This window comes from Myodes glareolus, chromosome 5 (assembly GCF_982192425.1).
Source record: "Myodes glareolus chromosome 5, mMyoGla1.1, whole genome shotgun sequence".
In the NCBI taxonomy this organism is placed as follows: domain Eukaryota; kingdom Metazoa; phylum Chordata; class Mammalia; order Rodentia; family Cricetidae; genus Myodes; species Myodes glareolus.
The window spans coordinates 58,760,522-58,775,365 of NC_142030.1; the positions used below are offsets into that span (position 1 = coordinate 58,760,522).

The 14,844-nt window shown below is 44.6% G+C and overlaps 1 protein-coding gene across 4 annotated transcripts in view; it reads right to left on the reverse strand.

Annotated features, from left to right (window-relative positions):
* The window catches only part of Adcy10 (adenylate cyclase 10), an 83,886-nt gene that overhangs the window by 57,576 nt on the left and 11,466 nt on the right, over positions 1–14,844 (reverse strand). For 2 of the 4 annotated variants that reach the window (XM_048421341.3, XM_048421339.3), the window contains exons 2-7: positions 10,325–10,534; positions 9,617–9,721; positions 6,741–6,779; positions 6,420–6,563; positions 2,321–2,526; positions 366–462 (exon numbers count right to left, since the gene is read on the reverse strand). In XM_048421341.3, the coding sequence (XP_048277298.3) occupies positions 366–462; positions 2,321–2,526; positions 6,420–6,563; positions 6,741–6,779; positions 9,617–9,721; positions 10,325–10,475 (742 nt within the window). In that variant the 5' untranslated portion in view covers positions 10,476–10,534. Of the gene's footprint in view, positions 1–365; positions 463–2,320; positions 2,527–6,419; positions 6,564–6,740; positions 6,780–9,616; positions 9,722–10,324; positions 10,535–14,844 lie in introns of those variants that run through there. The other 2 variants (XM_048421340.3, XM_048421342.3) reach the window with 2 other exon arrangements.

A 14,844-nucleotide genomic window follows, 5' to 3' on the forward strand; every position in this document is an offset into this window, starting at 1 on the left:
CCACCAAAGCATACACAAAGCCTATTTATTGGGAAATGAAACGAGGGAATGCAAGAACAGATAAATACACGACACAAATAGAGAAACGGGAGCTGTTTGAGGGTAAATTGGAGCCAAAGATCCTTTGCATTTTATCTTGATAGTGTATGGAAGAAGATAGATGGGAATTGGTGCCCAGAAAGGGAAGATGGCTAGGTACTCAGAATTGCTGTTCTGGGGAATAGCTAGTTCATCTCCTTTATGTCAAAGTCAAGGGCTAGAACTGTGTTAAGGAGTGCATCCACTTGGCACAGAACCACTGAAATTGGCTCAAGTCACTACTGACCACTGCAGAGGCAAAGGGTCTATGCATGGGGGCTACTTACTTTTGTGGTCGCCAGAAGGATAATAATCCATGAAGGTCATACACTTGGTGAAAAACTCATCAAAGTTAAAAGTAGGGGGTGGTTTTAAGAAGCTAACCTGAATAAAACAAACAGTGAAATTGCAGTTATTCTGAGGGCTGTGTGACCTTGGGAATATCATTTCCCAGCAGAACAGTATGCTTTTGAATATCTAGGACGTGAGACACAGTGACGGGCACATTTAAGGCTTTGTTTGAGACAGGGTCTCACTCTGTGACTCAGAATGAACGATGTACCATAGACTGCCCCCAAGACTTCTGGACATCCTTATGTCTTGGCTTCTCGGGTGCTAGAATTACAGGTATCAGCCACCAAGCCCCTATAAATAACATTGTTACTATTATTGCTTACCCAGTAAGGCAGCCTTGCCAGACCCAGTAAAGGGAATTGAACCCAGGGCCTTGCACTCCACCGCTGTGCTACATCTGTGCCCTGTTTACTTGTTTGTTTGTTGCTGTTTGAGATAAGGTCTTGCTAACTAGCTCAAGGTAGTCTCAGATTTGTAAGGCAAGGCTCTCCCTCGCTAGGCCTATAGGATGTGTCACCACGTCTGATCAACGAGTTGTAAAGTATAATTTTGAATTGAGGCAGGTTGTAGTTGCCAGTAGTGCAGGTCTGTGATCCCAGGTATGGGATGCTGAGGCAGAAGATCAAAGTATCGAAAGATCTCCAGTGCTGTCTATGAAGGATGTTCAAGGACAACCTGGGTTACTTAGTGAGACTCTGCCTCAAAATGAAAATACAAAAAAAAAAAAAATGCTGGAGCCAGGAGGTGGTGGCGTACCCCTTTAATCCCAGCACTTAGGAGGCAGAGGCAGGAGATCTCTGAGTTCAAGGATAGTCTGGTCTACAGAGTGAGTTCCAGGATAGGTTCCAAGACTACAGAGAAACCCTGTCTTGGGGGGAAGCTGGTCTGTACCCCTTAATGAGATAGGGTGTTTGCCTAGCATGTGTGTGGTTCTGTCCATCAGTACTGTCCCCCAAAAAATCTGTTAAAATTTTAAAAGCTTAGGAGCATAGCTTATACTGAACAGATACTTAGACCCTAGGTCCTAGATTCAATTTTTAGCTCAAAAAGAAAAGGGTCGCTTGTTTATATTTTTCCATCCTGAGGGTCTTTTTTCTCTTTCTCTTTTTGAATATTTTAGTTAAACTAAAACCTGAGAAGACCATATGTCCTTCTTTCTCCTCTTTTCTTTCCCCTTCCCTCTTTCCTTCCCCTTCCTCTTTCCTCTATCTCTTCTTTTCTTTCTGCAGTACGATACAGAGTTGGAGCTTATTATACACACCAAAATATGGGTGCAGACTTCCCATTCTCATCCCATTGCTGTCTTATAAGTGTTAAAAATGAAAAGTGTTAAAGCCTAAAAGGGTCCCAGGAAAATCATGAACTCTGTAGTATTATCCTTGAGTCTCTGTATTCCTACCTCCCCCAAATGCAGAAGTTTAGTCTAATAATGTGAAGGCACCAGGCAAAAACAGATGGGGGGTTATCTGGCCAATGACTGACAGTCTACCAGGGTTAGGAGGTTGTTGGGTAGAGAAAATAAACACTATCATTCACGGGGTACACATCGCAATCCCAGCAGCCCAGAGGTGGAGACAGGAGGATCAGTAGTTTAAGACCACCTTTAGCTATGTAATGATTTCAAAGTTAGCTTGGGCTACTCGAGACTCTGTCTCAGTAAACGCAAACAAATGAGAGTCAGACCTTACAACAACTCCGTGCAGTCTCTAGGTCACCACAAAGCTTCCTTTACTCTAAGTAGAGCGTGGGGGTAGGGGAACACAGGGACGGGATATTTCCTTCTTGAGCTCTGCAGCCCTGGCTCCTCCCACAGGACGCGTCCTTTGGCTAACCCAGACTGCTTTGAGTTAGCCTACCGGCACACACTTGGCAGCAGCCATACCCTCACCTTAACTGCTCTCTGGTCCGGAATCCTCTCAATTTCAATCATGCTCCGGTCACAGAGCTGCCAGCAGTTTGGTGACAGAATAACATCGTTCATCTGGGCCATGTTCTGTGCAAGGCGCACGTCATCTACCGCCTGGCCAATCACCAGAAAGTAGTTGCGTGTCTCATCCCCGAAGACCAGCATGGTGATGTGGCCAGCCGCCAGTCCTGAAGAAGACAAACAATGAGTTTGCACAACAAGTTCTGGGTTGCTTCCCAGAAGCACTGGATCTCGGGAAAATCAGAATCTTGATGTGACCACACAACCTCTAAGGAAATCCCATTTTAAAATTTTACACAGAAATGAGAGAATGCCTCCTCCAGGTCCCAGTTGTTCCAAATGTTTCTTCTTTCAAAGCTAAGAACATAACCCCGCATTTTCACCTTTTGGTGACACTTTTTCTGTTTTGTGCGGGGGTGAGGGAGGGAGAGGAGAAATTGGGTTTCTAGACAAGGTTTCTCTGTATATCCCTGGCTGTCCTGGAACTAACTCTGTTGACCATGCTGGCCTTGAACTCAGAGATTCACCTGTGTCTGCCTTTAGAGTGCTGGGATTAAATGAATACACCACCAGGCCCACCTCAATAACACTCTTCTTAAGGGGTTTTATCAATCCCCAGAGCTATTTAACCTTTTCTTCAATTTACATTTAAGGCAACAGAAAACAGTGTCGGTAATTTCTTTGGGGAGGATTTTCATTTTATCACTGGAAACAAACCTTAGGCCGAACTTTAAGCCGTAACTAAAGGGTGAAGTGTTATTCCTTTGCGGTGCCTTTAAGGACTAACCACGCCCACTCCCACCCACTTCTGACTTCCTGGTCGCCATCTTAGCTCTCTGTCCCCCGTCTCTTGGTGTGTACACACGTGTCTTTGTCTCTCCCTATGTTTCTCTTTATGTCTCTCTGATTTCCTCTTCTTTAAGTAATAAATATCTCCCTCTCCTCTAAATAATAAATGTTTAGCTTTATGTATAGCCTTATGTCCGTTTACTCTGTCATCCCCCACATCCAGCTGCCTGACTCTGCCGCTCGCCCGGGGAACCTGCACTGCTCTGGCCGCCTCTGCCTGGCTCGCAGACCACCCGGGGCATCCCAGCATCATATCTTTTTAAAGAACAATATGAAGAAAAAAATAAACATTTGAAAGCCAGATGGTCCACCCAACAATGGCTTCTCTCATTGTTTTCTCTTTTATTGAGAAAGGATCTCACTATATAGACCACGCTGTCCTTGAACTCGCTGAGATCTGCCTCCTGAGAACTGGGATTAAAGGCCTGCAACTCCCATGTCTGGCTTCCTCTAACTGTTTTCAAGTTGAGAAATGAAGGTTTTGGTAACTGAGTAAGAGAACACAGATGCTGTAAAATATTATATGCATATGAAAATAATTTATGACACACACAGTATGTGACAGAGTGCTCTTAAATTACTGTAGTTAATGTAATCCAAGTTTATTTTCCACCTTTGTTCTTTGTGCTGATTCTGTTTGTGACTGCAGCCTTGACTGGGCCTCAGGCATCCACCAATCCTCCAGCCCCACCCTCCCAAGTACTGAGTTTATAGGAGTGAGCTTCCATGCCCAGCAAGCCTTGCTAATTTGCTGATGCCAATTTCCTTAGTGCTATCTGTGCTTTGTTTTCCATCAAACATGCTATTGGTTAGACTCACTAGAGGAAAAGGCGAAAGACGCCAAGACCCACCTCTCTACTCACCCCTCACAACACACACGAGGGTTCAGCTTACTATCACTTTGTTGTCTGAGACAGGGTTTCATGTAGCCCAGGCTAGCCTCCAGTTTAATATGCAGCAGAAACTGACACTGAGCTCCTTAACCTTCTGCTCCCCCCCACCACACACGTGCTGGGGTGACAGACATGTGCCACCATGCCACTACTCAGTTGTTTCCATGCTAAGAAGTATGCCACAGTAGCCTCTCTGAGGGAACTTGGAAAAAATGGCGTGGGGTCTTCACCAGAGAAGGCTGCTCAGACATGGGTTTAAACCAACAGAAAGTCTTTAACAGTGGGCCAGCACTGTGTGCTCCAGGTTCCAGGGTAGCCCTGAGCTTTTCTTAGGGTGAGCTTTTAAGCACAGAAACCATGTTCTTGGTTGACATACTTCAGTTTATAAGAACAGTTAGCGATTCTTACTGCTCTCCTCTTGGCGTATGTGCACCTCCCCATTCCCCCCTCTCTCTTCCCCTTTATAACCCCCTGAATAAATATTTCAATCTCATTCTAAAAAAAGAAAAAAAGAACAGTTAGCCAGAAGCAGATCTACAGAAACTAAAAAGCAAGGGTAGTACATTCTGAGACTTTTCCAGAACTCTATGGACTTTGATGGACTAGGCCTTTATTTCAGTTTTGGCTGGTGCTGTCTGTGTGCAGTTTTACAGCCTGAATGACACTTCCATCATGGAGATAGTTGTGCTAAAGTCTCAGGGTCTATTTGGGTCTGGGGCCCTGTCACAAAAAAACAAAACAAAACAAAACAAAAACCACCACATTCAGTATTGTAACAGTTGATCTTTTAAAGGATACATTTATTTGGAAAATTTGAAAATTAACATAAAAATATGGATGATCTAAGACAACAGCTAATTAAAGAGAAATAGTTAATTGGATGGCCTGTGTTGGTGATGATACTATTAGCTCTGACTTTTGTGATTTCTTTCCTTTTAAATTTATTATTATTATTAGTGTGTGTGTGTGTGTGTGAGAGAGAGAGAGAGAGAGAGAGAGAGAGAGAGAGAGAGAGAGAGAGAGAGAGAGAGATCACACCATGGCACGCGTATGGAATGGTCAAAGGACAACTTGGTAGAGTTTGTTCTCCCACTTTCACGTGCAGCAAGAGTCTCGCTACCCACTGAGCCATCTTGCCGGTTCCTAAGTTCCAGGTCCAGCGGCACCACCCACAGCTCTAGCTGTTGCTCAACATCCACACATCTCAGAATCTCAGTCCTCCGGGACACCATGTTCCCTGAATCCTGGTGCCATGATTAAATGAAGACGACACAATGCATGCAAGATCTTTTATGAAACTGCATGTGGCTGTTCCTTATTAGGAGGCTGTCCTCAACCAGCCCAGCATAAACTCTGAGCTGTGCTGCAGGTCTAACTTGTTAAGTTCTGTTTGCTTATCATTCCTTTTAACAAAGAGATTCATTCGAGTGTTCTGCCTACCTGTATGTAAGTAGACTGTGTCCTTGCCTAGTGCTGTTGGAGATCGGAGGGGGGAATTAGATTCCCTGGAAATAAAGTTATAGATGGTTGTGAGGGGCTATGTGGTTGTTGGGAACTGAACCTGGGTCCTCTGCAAGAGTCTCTGATGTTCTTAACCTATGACCCACTTCTCTAGACTCTGTATGTTAATTCTTATGAAGTAACAGATGACCAGTCTTATGGCATTGCTGAATTAATGTAGTGACAAACTGCACTCTATTTTACTTAATGTTATATCCCCAAGCTCAAAAGTATTTATGCCTTGAGACAAGGTTCCCTATATAGTCTAGGCTGGCCTCAAACTCACAATAGTTTCCTGTATGTCTTGAGTGATGAAACCATAGACATATGTCACCACATCTAGTCTACTTTACTTTTATAATAGCCTATTATATAGACATTATTATCTCAATTTTTTTAAAATCCTCTTTTAAAAGATTTCTTTATTTATTATGTATATGCACACCAGAACAGGGCGCCAGATCTCCTTAGGGATGGTTTTGAGTCACCATGTGATTGGTTGCTGGGAACTGAGCTCAGGACCCCTGAAGAACAGCAGTCAGTGCTTTTAACCTCTGAGCCATCTCTCCAGCCTTCAAATTCTTTTAAACTGGTTAGTGAGTGAGCAAAAGTTTGTATTCTGGTCAGCCTGACTCCAACTTCGCAGCATGGTGGAACATGATCCCAACTGCCTTAGCATCTGTTCTTTCCCCAGTGCTTTCTTATTTTTTGTTTATTTTTTGAGGTCACCTGGGCTAGCCTCAAACTGTCAGCTATCCTCCTGCTTCAGCCTCCTGAGAGTTGGGATTACAAGCGTACACCCAGTTCCAGATACCTACCTATCTTGACTCGGATATCCAGGCCTTCTTCAACCTCCTTGGCCTCAAACAAGCCGTGGATCTCCAGGCTGCACTTGATCACCACGGTGATGATGTTTTTCAGTTGCTTCCGTTCCACTCTCCACAGGGCCAGCAGGGCGTCACCTTTAAGAGAGACACTGTGGGGCACTAGTCCCACCCTGGAGATCAATGCCATTGTGCTGCTGCAAGCGTGTTTCCACCCACTCCCTGGCCACAGCTCCCTGAGGTCCCTTCCTTTGTAATAGGGCAGGCTCCTCAGTTTTCCTGCCCCACCCTTCCCGACTCTGTCAGCTTCCATACCTGCAAATTTTAGGATGTCTCCTCCAAAAATCAGCACTTCTAAAAAAAGAAAGAAAGAAAAGAAAAAGTTAAGTCAGACTGATTCTTTAGTGGGCATTACTCATTGGTGACATAGAAGTGGCTTTGGGAGCATGGCGGCACACGCCTGTCATCCTCGCACTGGGGAGGCTGAATCAGAAGGATCACTGTGAGTTTGAGCTCAGACTGGGCTACATAGCTAGATGTTAGACCCTGCCTCAGAGGAAAACAGAAGAAAGGTAGAAACAGGGTAGTAAGAATAACAATTCAGAGACTAAACTTTTTCTATCAAACATGATGTGTCATGACTTCCGTGTAGCCTGCCTCCTTGGCTGCAGTCCAGCGAGCACCACAGCTAACCCGTGCCCATGCTCTAGAAAATAAAAATCAAACAAACAAACCAGGAAACAGAAGGGTGGAGTTCCCCATAGGACCTAAGAATACTTGCCCTCCTCCCTCTCCCTCTATTTGCCAGCCTTTAAGGAGCATAGGCTGGGGATGATGGACAGGACTCCACAGGAACAGGAGTAAGGAAGTGGGTTCTATTTGTTGCCATTTGCTTTAGAAATTTAGACTCTACAAGTGGAGAATTGTGTTTTCTGGTTTGGTTTTGGTGTTGGGGATGAAACACAGGGCATGTAGTTAGGCCTTAAAGGACACTCCCCCCATGCTGCTACCCCTGCCCACCTCTGGGTTTTAACAGTATCCCACCAAATGCTGAGTGCCTGCTCTGCCAAGTGGGATGCAAAAACAAACTAGATGCCCTTCCTGGTTTGTGATTTGTTTGGAGACTGTGTGTGTGTGTGTGTGTGTGTGTGTGTGTGTGTGTGTGTGAGAGAGAGAGAGAGAGAGAGAGAGGGAGAGAGAGAGAGAGTAATCATGCACATGCAGATACCTACAGAGGCCAGAAGAGACCACTGGATCCCCTGGACCTGGAGTTACAGGCAGTTGTAAGCCGCCCAATGTAGGTACTGGGAATTGAATCTTCTGCTAGAGCAGCAAGCACTCTTAACAGCTAAGCCCTCCCCAGTCCTTTGCATTTGTGACTGGGCCCCATTGTGTAAGGCAGATTTACTTAAACTTCACTATGTAGCCTAGACTGGATTGGAACACATAACCATTTTCCAGACTCAGCCTCCCAAGTGCTATATTACAGATGTGAGCCACCACCTGATCTCCCTCTCCCTTCACTCCCACCATTCATTTCTCTCTCTCTTTCTCTCTCTCTCTCTCTCTCTCTCTCTCTCTCTCTGCGTGCATGCGTGTGTGTGTGTGTGTGTGTGTGTGTGTGTGTGTGTGCATGAACTCACACTGCATGTTCCGGTAATGGAACTCAGGACCTCAAGCCTGTGTGGCATGCTGAGAAAGTACACTACCAGTATGATTTGGGGGTTTTGACACAAGTCTCATAGCTTAGACTAGCTAGAAGTCACTATTTTCTCAGGTAGCCTCACATTTATGTTCCTTCTACCTCTTTTTCCTAAGTCTTAGAGTTATAGGTTCTGTTTCTACTTTTAGGGAGTATTAGCCTGGGGCTAGAGAGATCTTGCTGTGATTAAGAGCTCTGGCTGCTTTTCCAGAGGACTAGGTTTGAGTCCCAGCACTACTATGGCAGCTCACAAGCATTTGTAACTCCAGTTCCAGGGAATCTGTCACCTTCTTCCGACCTGTGGGTACCAGGCATGCATGTGATGCACAGACACACATGCAGACACAGCACTCATACACAGAATAAAATAATTTTAAGAATATCAACTGTAGCGATAGTTCATATGTATTTTAATAAATAAAACTTGACTGAAGATCAGCCTTACAGAAAGGCAGTGGCGCTAAACACCTTTAATCCCAGTAGCCACACTAGTTTGCCGTAGAAACTGGGCAGTAGTGGAGAGGAATATAAGATGGGAGGAGACAGCTCTCACTCACAGTCTCATTCTGAGGATTCCTGGAGGCAGGATTGTCATTTCAGACTGAGGTAGAGGTAATAGCCAGTAGCTGGCTGCTTTGCTTTTCTGACCTTCAGGTTGAACTTCAATATCTGTCTCTGGGATTTTTATTAATCGTACTACAATCACCCTAGTTACAGTGCCTTATTCCTATACTCTTCAGTATTGGGAAGCTGAGGCAAGAGGATTGATTGCCTTGAGTTCAAGGTCCTAGCTGTAGAATAAATTCAAGGCCAGCCTTGGCTGTAGACTCAGGTCTTTAACATAAAACATACTTTCCCTCATGTAGTCTTACTAGTGAGGCTTGACCACATTCATTTAGCAGTAATCTATCATATTAAAAGTACTGATGACTGTCCTGGTTGGCTTTTCCTTGCTGTGATAAACACGGTGGCCACAAGGGCTGAGAGAGGAGAGTTTGTTTTAGCTTTTATCTTATAGTTCATCATGAAGGGAAAGCCAGGGCAAGAGTTCAGTCAGGAACATGGAGGCAGGAATTGAAACAGAGACCATGGAGGAGTGCTGCTTGTTGGCTTGTTCCCATGATTCACCCAGATGGCTTTTTTATACATATATACAACTCAGGATCACCTGCCCAGGGCTAGCGATACCCGCAGTGAGCTGGAAACTCCCACATCAATTACTAATCAAGAAAATGTGCCACAGACTTGCCAACAGGCCAGCCCGGTGGAGGCATTTTCTCAATTGAGGTTCCTTCTTCCCAGATGACTCTAGCCTGTGTCAAATGGACAGGACAAAGCAAACCAGCACTCACCAGAAGCATGGCACATACATTTCCTGGGGAGGATGAAGATCTCTCAGTCATGTTACTCTACTATTCATAGACCGACAAAACAATGACTTGAAATGCTCTCCGGCAAACCCCGCGCCCGCCCCCACGAGGACACTTACTCTCCACTATCGCACTTATGTAGTAGTTGAGGATCTCCACCAGCTGCTCGGCCCCTCGGTCCATGTACATTGCTGTGCTGAACTTCTCGGTCATCGCAGTAAAACCTGAAAGAAACTGCAGCTGGCTTCCTGGGAGCCGAGCAGAGCCAGCAGAGGGCTCCACCGGCCCAAAGTGGGCTCCACTAAGAGTGCCAGGCTTTAGCCCGGCAGCAGTTCAAGGCTGGCAGGCAGGGGAGGCCATCCCTTCTTCCAAGGCCCCCAGCGTACACAGTGGCAGCGGCATATTGTTGGAAAGAAAGGTTCTGTTCCACGGTTTAGAGACCACTGATTTTTCAAATCCTTCTAAAGAGACACGTTTCATATGAGGATGTGAACACAGTAGATCATCCCCTGAGTTTGTCAGGGATGTGCGTGGGACTTGGGCAAAGAGGTTGTGAAGTTGGGGCAGAAACACTGGAGTCAGAGTCCCAGATGGGGAACTTGAGTGTCTTAAAGACATGCCTGGGACTGAAAGCTGGGGGAAGGGGAGATGGGAGACCCCTGGGGGCAGAGGTCATTCTCTTTCCCGTGTGCACAGTGAGACTAGCTGCCTTACTGCCTACGCGTTTGAAAATGGTGTCCCCGCTGCAATCACAACCTGCATGTGACTTCTGATGCATGCCTGCTGCTCACCCCCGGTAATTAAGCAAGCATTCCTTTGGCACTTGCCTGAAATATCAACAAACATCAGAACTCCATCAAAACACTTCACTGATGGCCGCTCTGGAGAGAAATCTCCGTAGACGATGAGGTCTGGTAAGTGAGCTGCTATTCTGACGATGGCCCGGTCTTGTAATTCCTGCTCCCTTCGAGCACTCATTTTTCAAAGATAACAGTCAGGGTTTTCCAGCACCAGGAAGCTGTCCCCAAGCAAGTCTTCTAGAAACAAAAGTTGGGAAAGGAGGGAATCTAATGGTGCTTTTGTTCTTTCCTACTTCTTTCTCTCCAGGGGCTTTTGTTTCTCCCGGTAGATGGTTTACTTAAATGACTGAGTAATGGCAATGAAAGAGTTGGTGATGCTCCCCAAAGATCACTTTTCTTCTTTCTCGCTCTCTCTTTCTAATTTTGTCATGAGGTCTCACTACATAGACCTAGCTGGCCAGCGACTTCCTGTGAAGACCAGGCTGGTCTCGAACTCGTAGATATCTGCTTGCCTCTGCCTGTAGGATCACTTTTCTATACAGAAGGAAGACTGTCACAGAACGGACTTTCCTCCCAACTGTGAACAGCTATCACAAAAATGAATGCGCATGTGTGTGCGTGCGCGTGCCGGGGGTGGGGGGTGCTAGGGAGATGGTTCAGTGGTTAAGAGCACTGACTGCTCTTCCAGAGGACTCTAGGTTCAATTCCCAGCACCCACATGGCAGCTCACAACTGTAACCCCAGTTTCAGAAGACCCAACACCGATGGCAGAACACCAATACACATAAAATAAAAATTAAAACAAAAACCTGAGAGCACTATGGAAGGCAGCAACGGCCATTCGTTTCCACGAAAGGGTAAATTCACTGACGAGTGTGTACTAGAGTTCCTCTCTTTTTGGGCCACCAATCAGCTCCCAAATCATGCCCCAGAGACTTATTATTAGTTTTGAATGCTTGGCCTGACTTAGGCATGTTTCTGGTTAGCCCTTTTAACTAAATTAACCTGTTTCTTCTTATCTCCCTTTTGCCTTGGGACTTATTACCTTCCTTACGTCTGTATATCTTACTGCCACTGCTTCTCTATGTCTGGCGGGAGGCTGTCTGACTTCTTGCCCCTAGTGTGTCCCTCGTTCTCTCCTCCTCCTCTCGTTCTTCCTTTTCCAGCCTACGTTTCTCCTATTTATTCTCTCCGTCCACCAGTCCCGCTTATCCTTGCTCCTGCCTAGCTATTGGCCGCTGAGCCAATCTTTATTAGATCAATCAGGTGCCTTGGCAGGCAAGGGAAAATAAATGCAACATCTTTGCATAATTAAACAAATGCCGTATAAACAAAAGTAACACACCTTTATACAAGTAAAATAACAGCCTGCAGCATAGACAAACTTAACATATCTTTGCCCAGTTAAAATAGTATTTTGCAACAGGGTGGGGAACAGTAGCACTGGTCAGTCTAGTCAAACTCCATTGCCTTTTGTTTCTTGTCCTCCATCTTCTTTTGGTCTGTTATCTCTTCTCCTTTATAAAAATTAAACGGTGGGGGAGGAGAGGTTTAAGAGCACTGGCTGCTCTTCCAAAGGATCCGGATTCAATTCCCAGCAACCACATCACCTCACAACTGTCTGTAACTCCAAGATCTGACACCTTCACACAGACATACATGCAGGTGAAACACCAATGCACATAAAATAAATAAATGAACACAGATGTGAGTTTTTGTGGGTACATACTTAGATGTGGGTTATTAGGTTGTTATCTATAGGCACAAGATTAAGTAAACTAAGATATCAGGTGAAAGGGAGAGCGAGAGAACTCAGAAGGGTGGGAGTGGGCACAAGGGACAGTTGGAAGGCTGCAGGCTTTGAGCTGTAAGTGGGAGGATGTGTTGACATTTCCTTTTACTGCCGGCTGACGCCAAGAAAGTTAGTATTGACTAAGACCTTCCTTTAGGTGTGGACACCAAATGCTCAGACTCAAGTGAGGTTAAAAAATAATCTCTAGCAGAGTGTAGTGGGCTATGCCTGCAATCCCAGCATTTGGAGTAGAAGTGACTGAGGCAGGAGGATCATCATAACAGCTTCCAATACCTAGAAACACATTGTACCAGAGACCCTCAGAGGTCACACCCATCAGGACCCCCCCCCCAAAGAATTTTTCTTCCAGGCAACACACATCTACCATACTCTCCTAAAAACCAGAGAGGGAAACAGAAGCCAAGAGACAAAACACCTACTCAACAAAGACCAGATATCAGATATCACCGAGAATTACAATCTTCCCAGTACACCAGCACAAAAACATAGTAACAGCCATGACAAGATGTCTCTACTAGAGCCGAGCAGCCCTACCACAGGGCCCCTGAATATTCCAACATAGCAGAAACCACAAGAAAAAGGCATTAAAACAGCCTTTATGAATATGATAGAGGCCCTTAAAGAGGAAATAAATAAATCCAATAAAAAAATCTATGAAAACACAGACAAACAGTAGAAGGAAATGAGTAAAACAGGTCAAGATCAGAAAGTAGTAACAGAATTAATAAAGAAAACCCAAACCCAGAGGAATCTGAGAATGAAAATCCTGAAGAAAAATCTCAGCGGCAAGCCTCACTAACAGAACACAACAGATGGAAGAGACTCTCAGGCATTGAGGACAAGATGGAAAAAATGAATACCTCATTCAAAGAAAATGTTAAACCTAAAAAACTCTAGGCACAAAATATCTAAGGAATCGGGGGCACTGTGAAAAGACCAAACCTTTGATTAATTGAAAGAGGAGAAGAAACCCAGGTCAAAGACATAAAAATATTTTCAACAAAATCCTAGAAGAGAATTCCCCTTACCTAAAGAAGAGATGACTATCAAGGTACAGTAAGCATACAAAACATCAAATGGACTGCACAGAAAAGAAATTCTACTTGGCACTTAATAATCAAAATACTACGTGAACAGAACCAAGAACGAATATTAATTGTTGCAAGGAAAAATACTAAGTCACATGGTGTAGGAATTTAGCAGAGTTACTGTATTGGGTGGATACTAGATTTAAGCAGCTACTTTTTAGAAATATTTTGACCTTGAAGAATCCTTGTGGTAAAAGGTAAAGAATCACTGTGATTTGTAGAATTGTATTACTGAAGGGGCCTAGCTACCATCCCGTGACTTTGGTCACAAGATGCCTCAGACACACCTGAGTCTCCTGTATTATTGTGTATTGCAAATGATGCATGATAAAGGACTAGAGTCATGGGGGGCACATGATGCTTTCTGTTAGTAAGACAGTAACTTAGATTAGGGACCTTGTACGAGGAAATACTTTGTGTAACAATCAGTAAATATGCCTTTGAGTGGCTGTTCCGGGTTCAGTCCATCAGAGACGCTGGACCTGCCTGCTGCCACATGGACCTTAAAATTACATCTTGAAGAACCTTCTTTCTTCAACCAACCGGCGCTACACAGTGCATCCCAACAATAACTTACAAGCATTAGAATAACACTGGCTTCTCATTGGAGACTCCAAAAGCCAGAAGGGCCTGGACAGATGTGTTGCAGACTCTAAGAGATCCCAGACTACTCAGTAAAACTTTCAGCCATCGTAGATGGAGAAAGAAACACACTCCATGATCAAACTAAATTTAAGCAGTATCTATCCACAAATTCAGACTACAGGAGGCACTAGAAGAAAAATTTCAAAGTGAAGAAACTAATCACACCCAAGAAAACACAAGGAATAAATAATCTCGGACCAGCAAATAAGAGAGGATGGGGGAGACACACCACAAGAACAAAATAACAGGAATCAAGGAACACTGCTCTCGGTGTCAATGATCTAAGTTCCCCAGTAAAAAGACAGAGACCAAGTTGGGCCTTGGAGGCACAGGTCTTTAATCCCGGCACTCAGGAGGTAGAGGCAGGTGGATCTCTGTGAGTTAGAGGACAGCCTGGTCTACAGAGGGAGTTCCAGGATAGGCTCCAAAGTTACACAGAGAAACCCTATCTCAGAAACAAAACTGAACAAAAAGATATAGACCATCTTATTGGATGTGTAAACAGGATTTATCTTTCTGCTGCATCCAAGAAACACACCTTACCAGGCTGTGGTGGTGTACTCCTTAAAGCCCAGCCCTCGGGAGAAAGAGGTAAGCAGATCCCTGTGAGTTCAAGGTCAGCCTGGTCTATAGAAGAGTTCCAGAACAGCCAGGACTACACAGAGAGAACCTATCTTGACACTCCCCACACATCCCAAAAGAAACACACCTTAAGATCATTATAGACATCACTTCAAACTAGAAAAAAGACAGTATTTTCAACAAATGGTGTTGGTCAAACTGGATGGCTGCAAGTAGAAGATTGAAAATAGATTCATACACATCACTCTGCACAAAACTCAACTCCAAATGGATCAAAGAATCAACGTAAGACTAGATACACTGAATCTGATAGAAGAGAAATTGAGGAATAGCCTTGAACTCATTGGTACAGGAAAAGACTTTTTGAACAGAACACTGTTAACACAGACACTAAGATCAACAGTAAATAGAATTTCAAG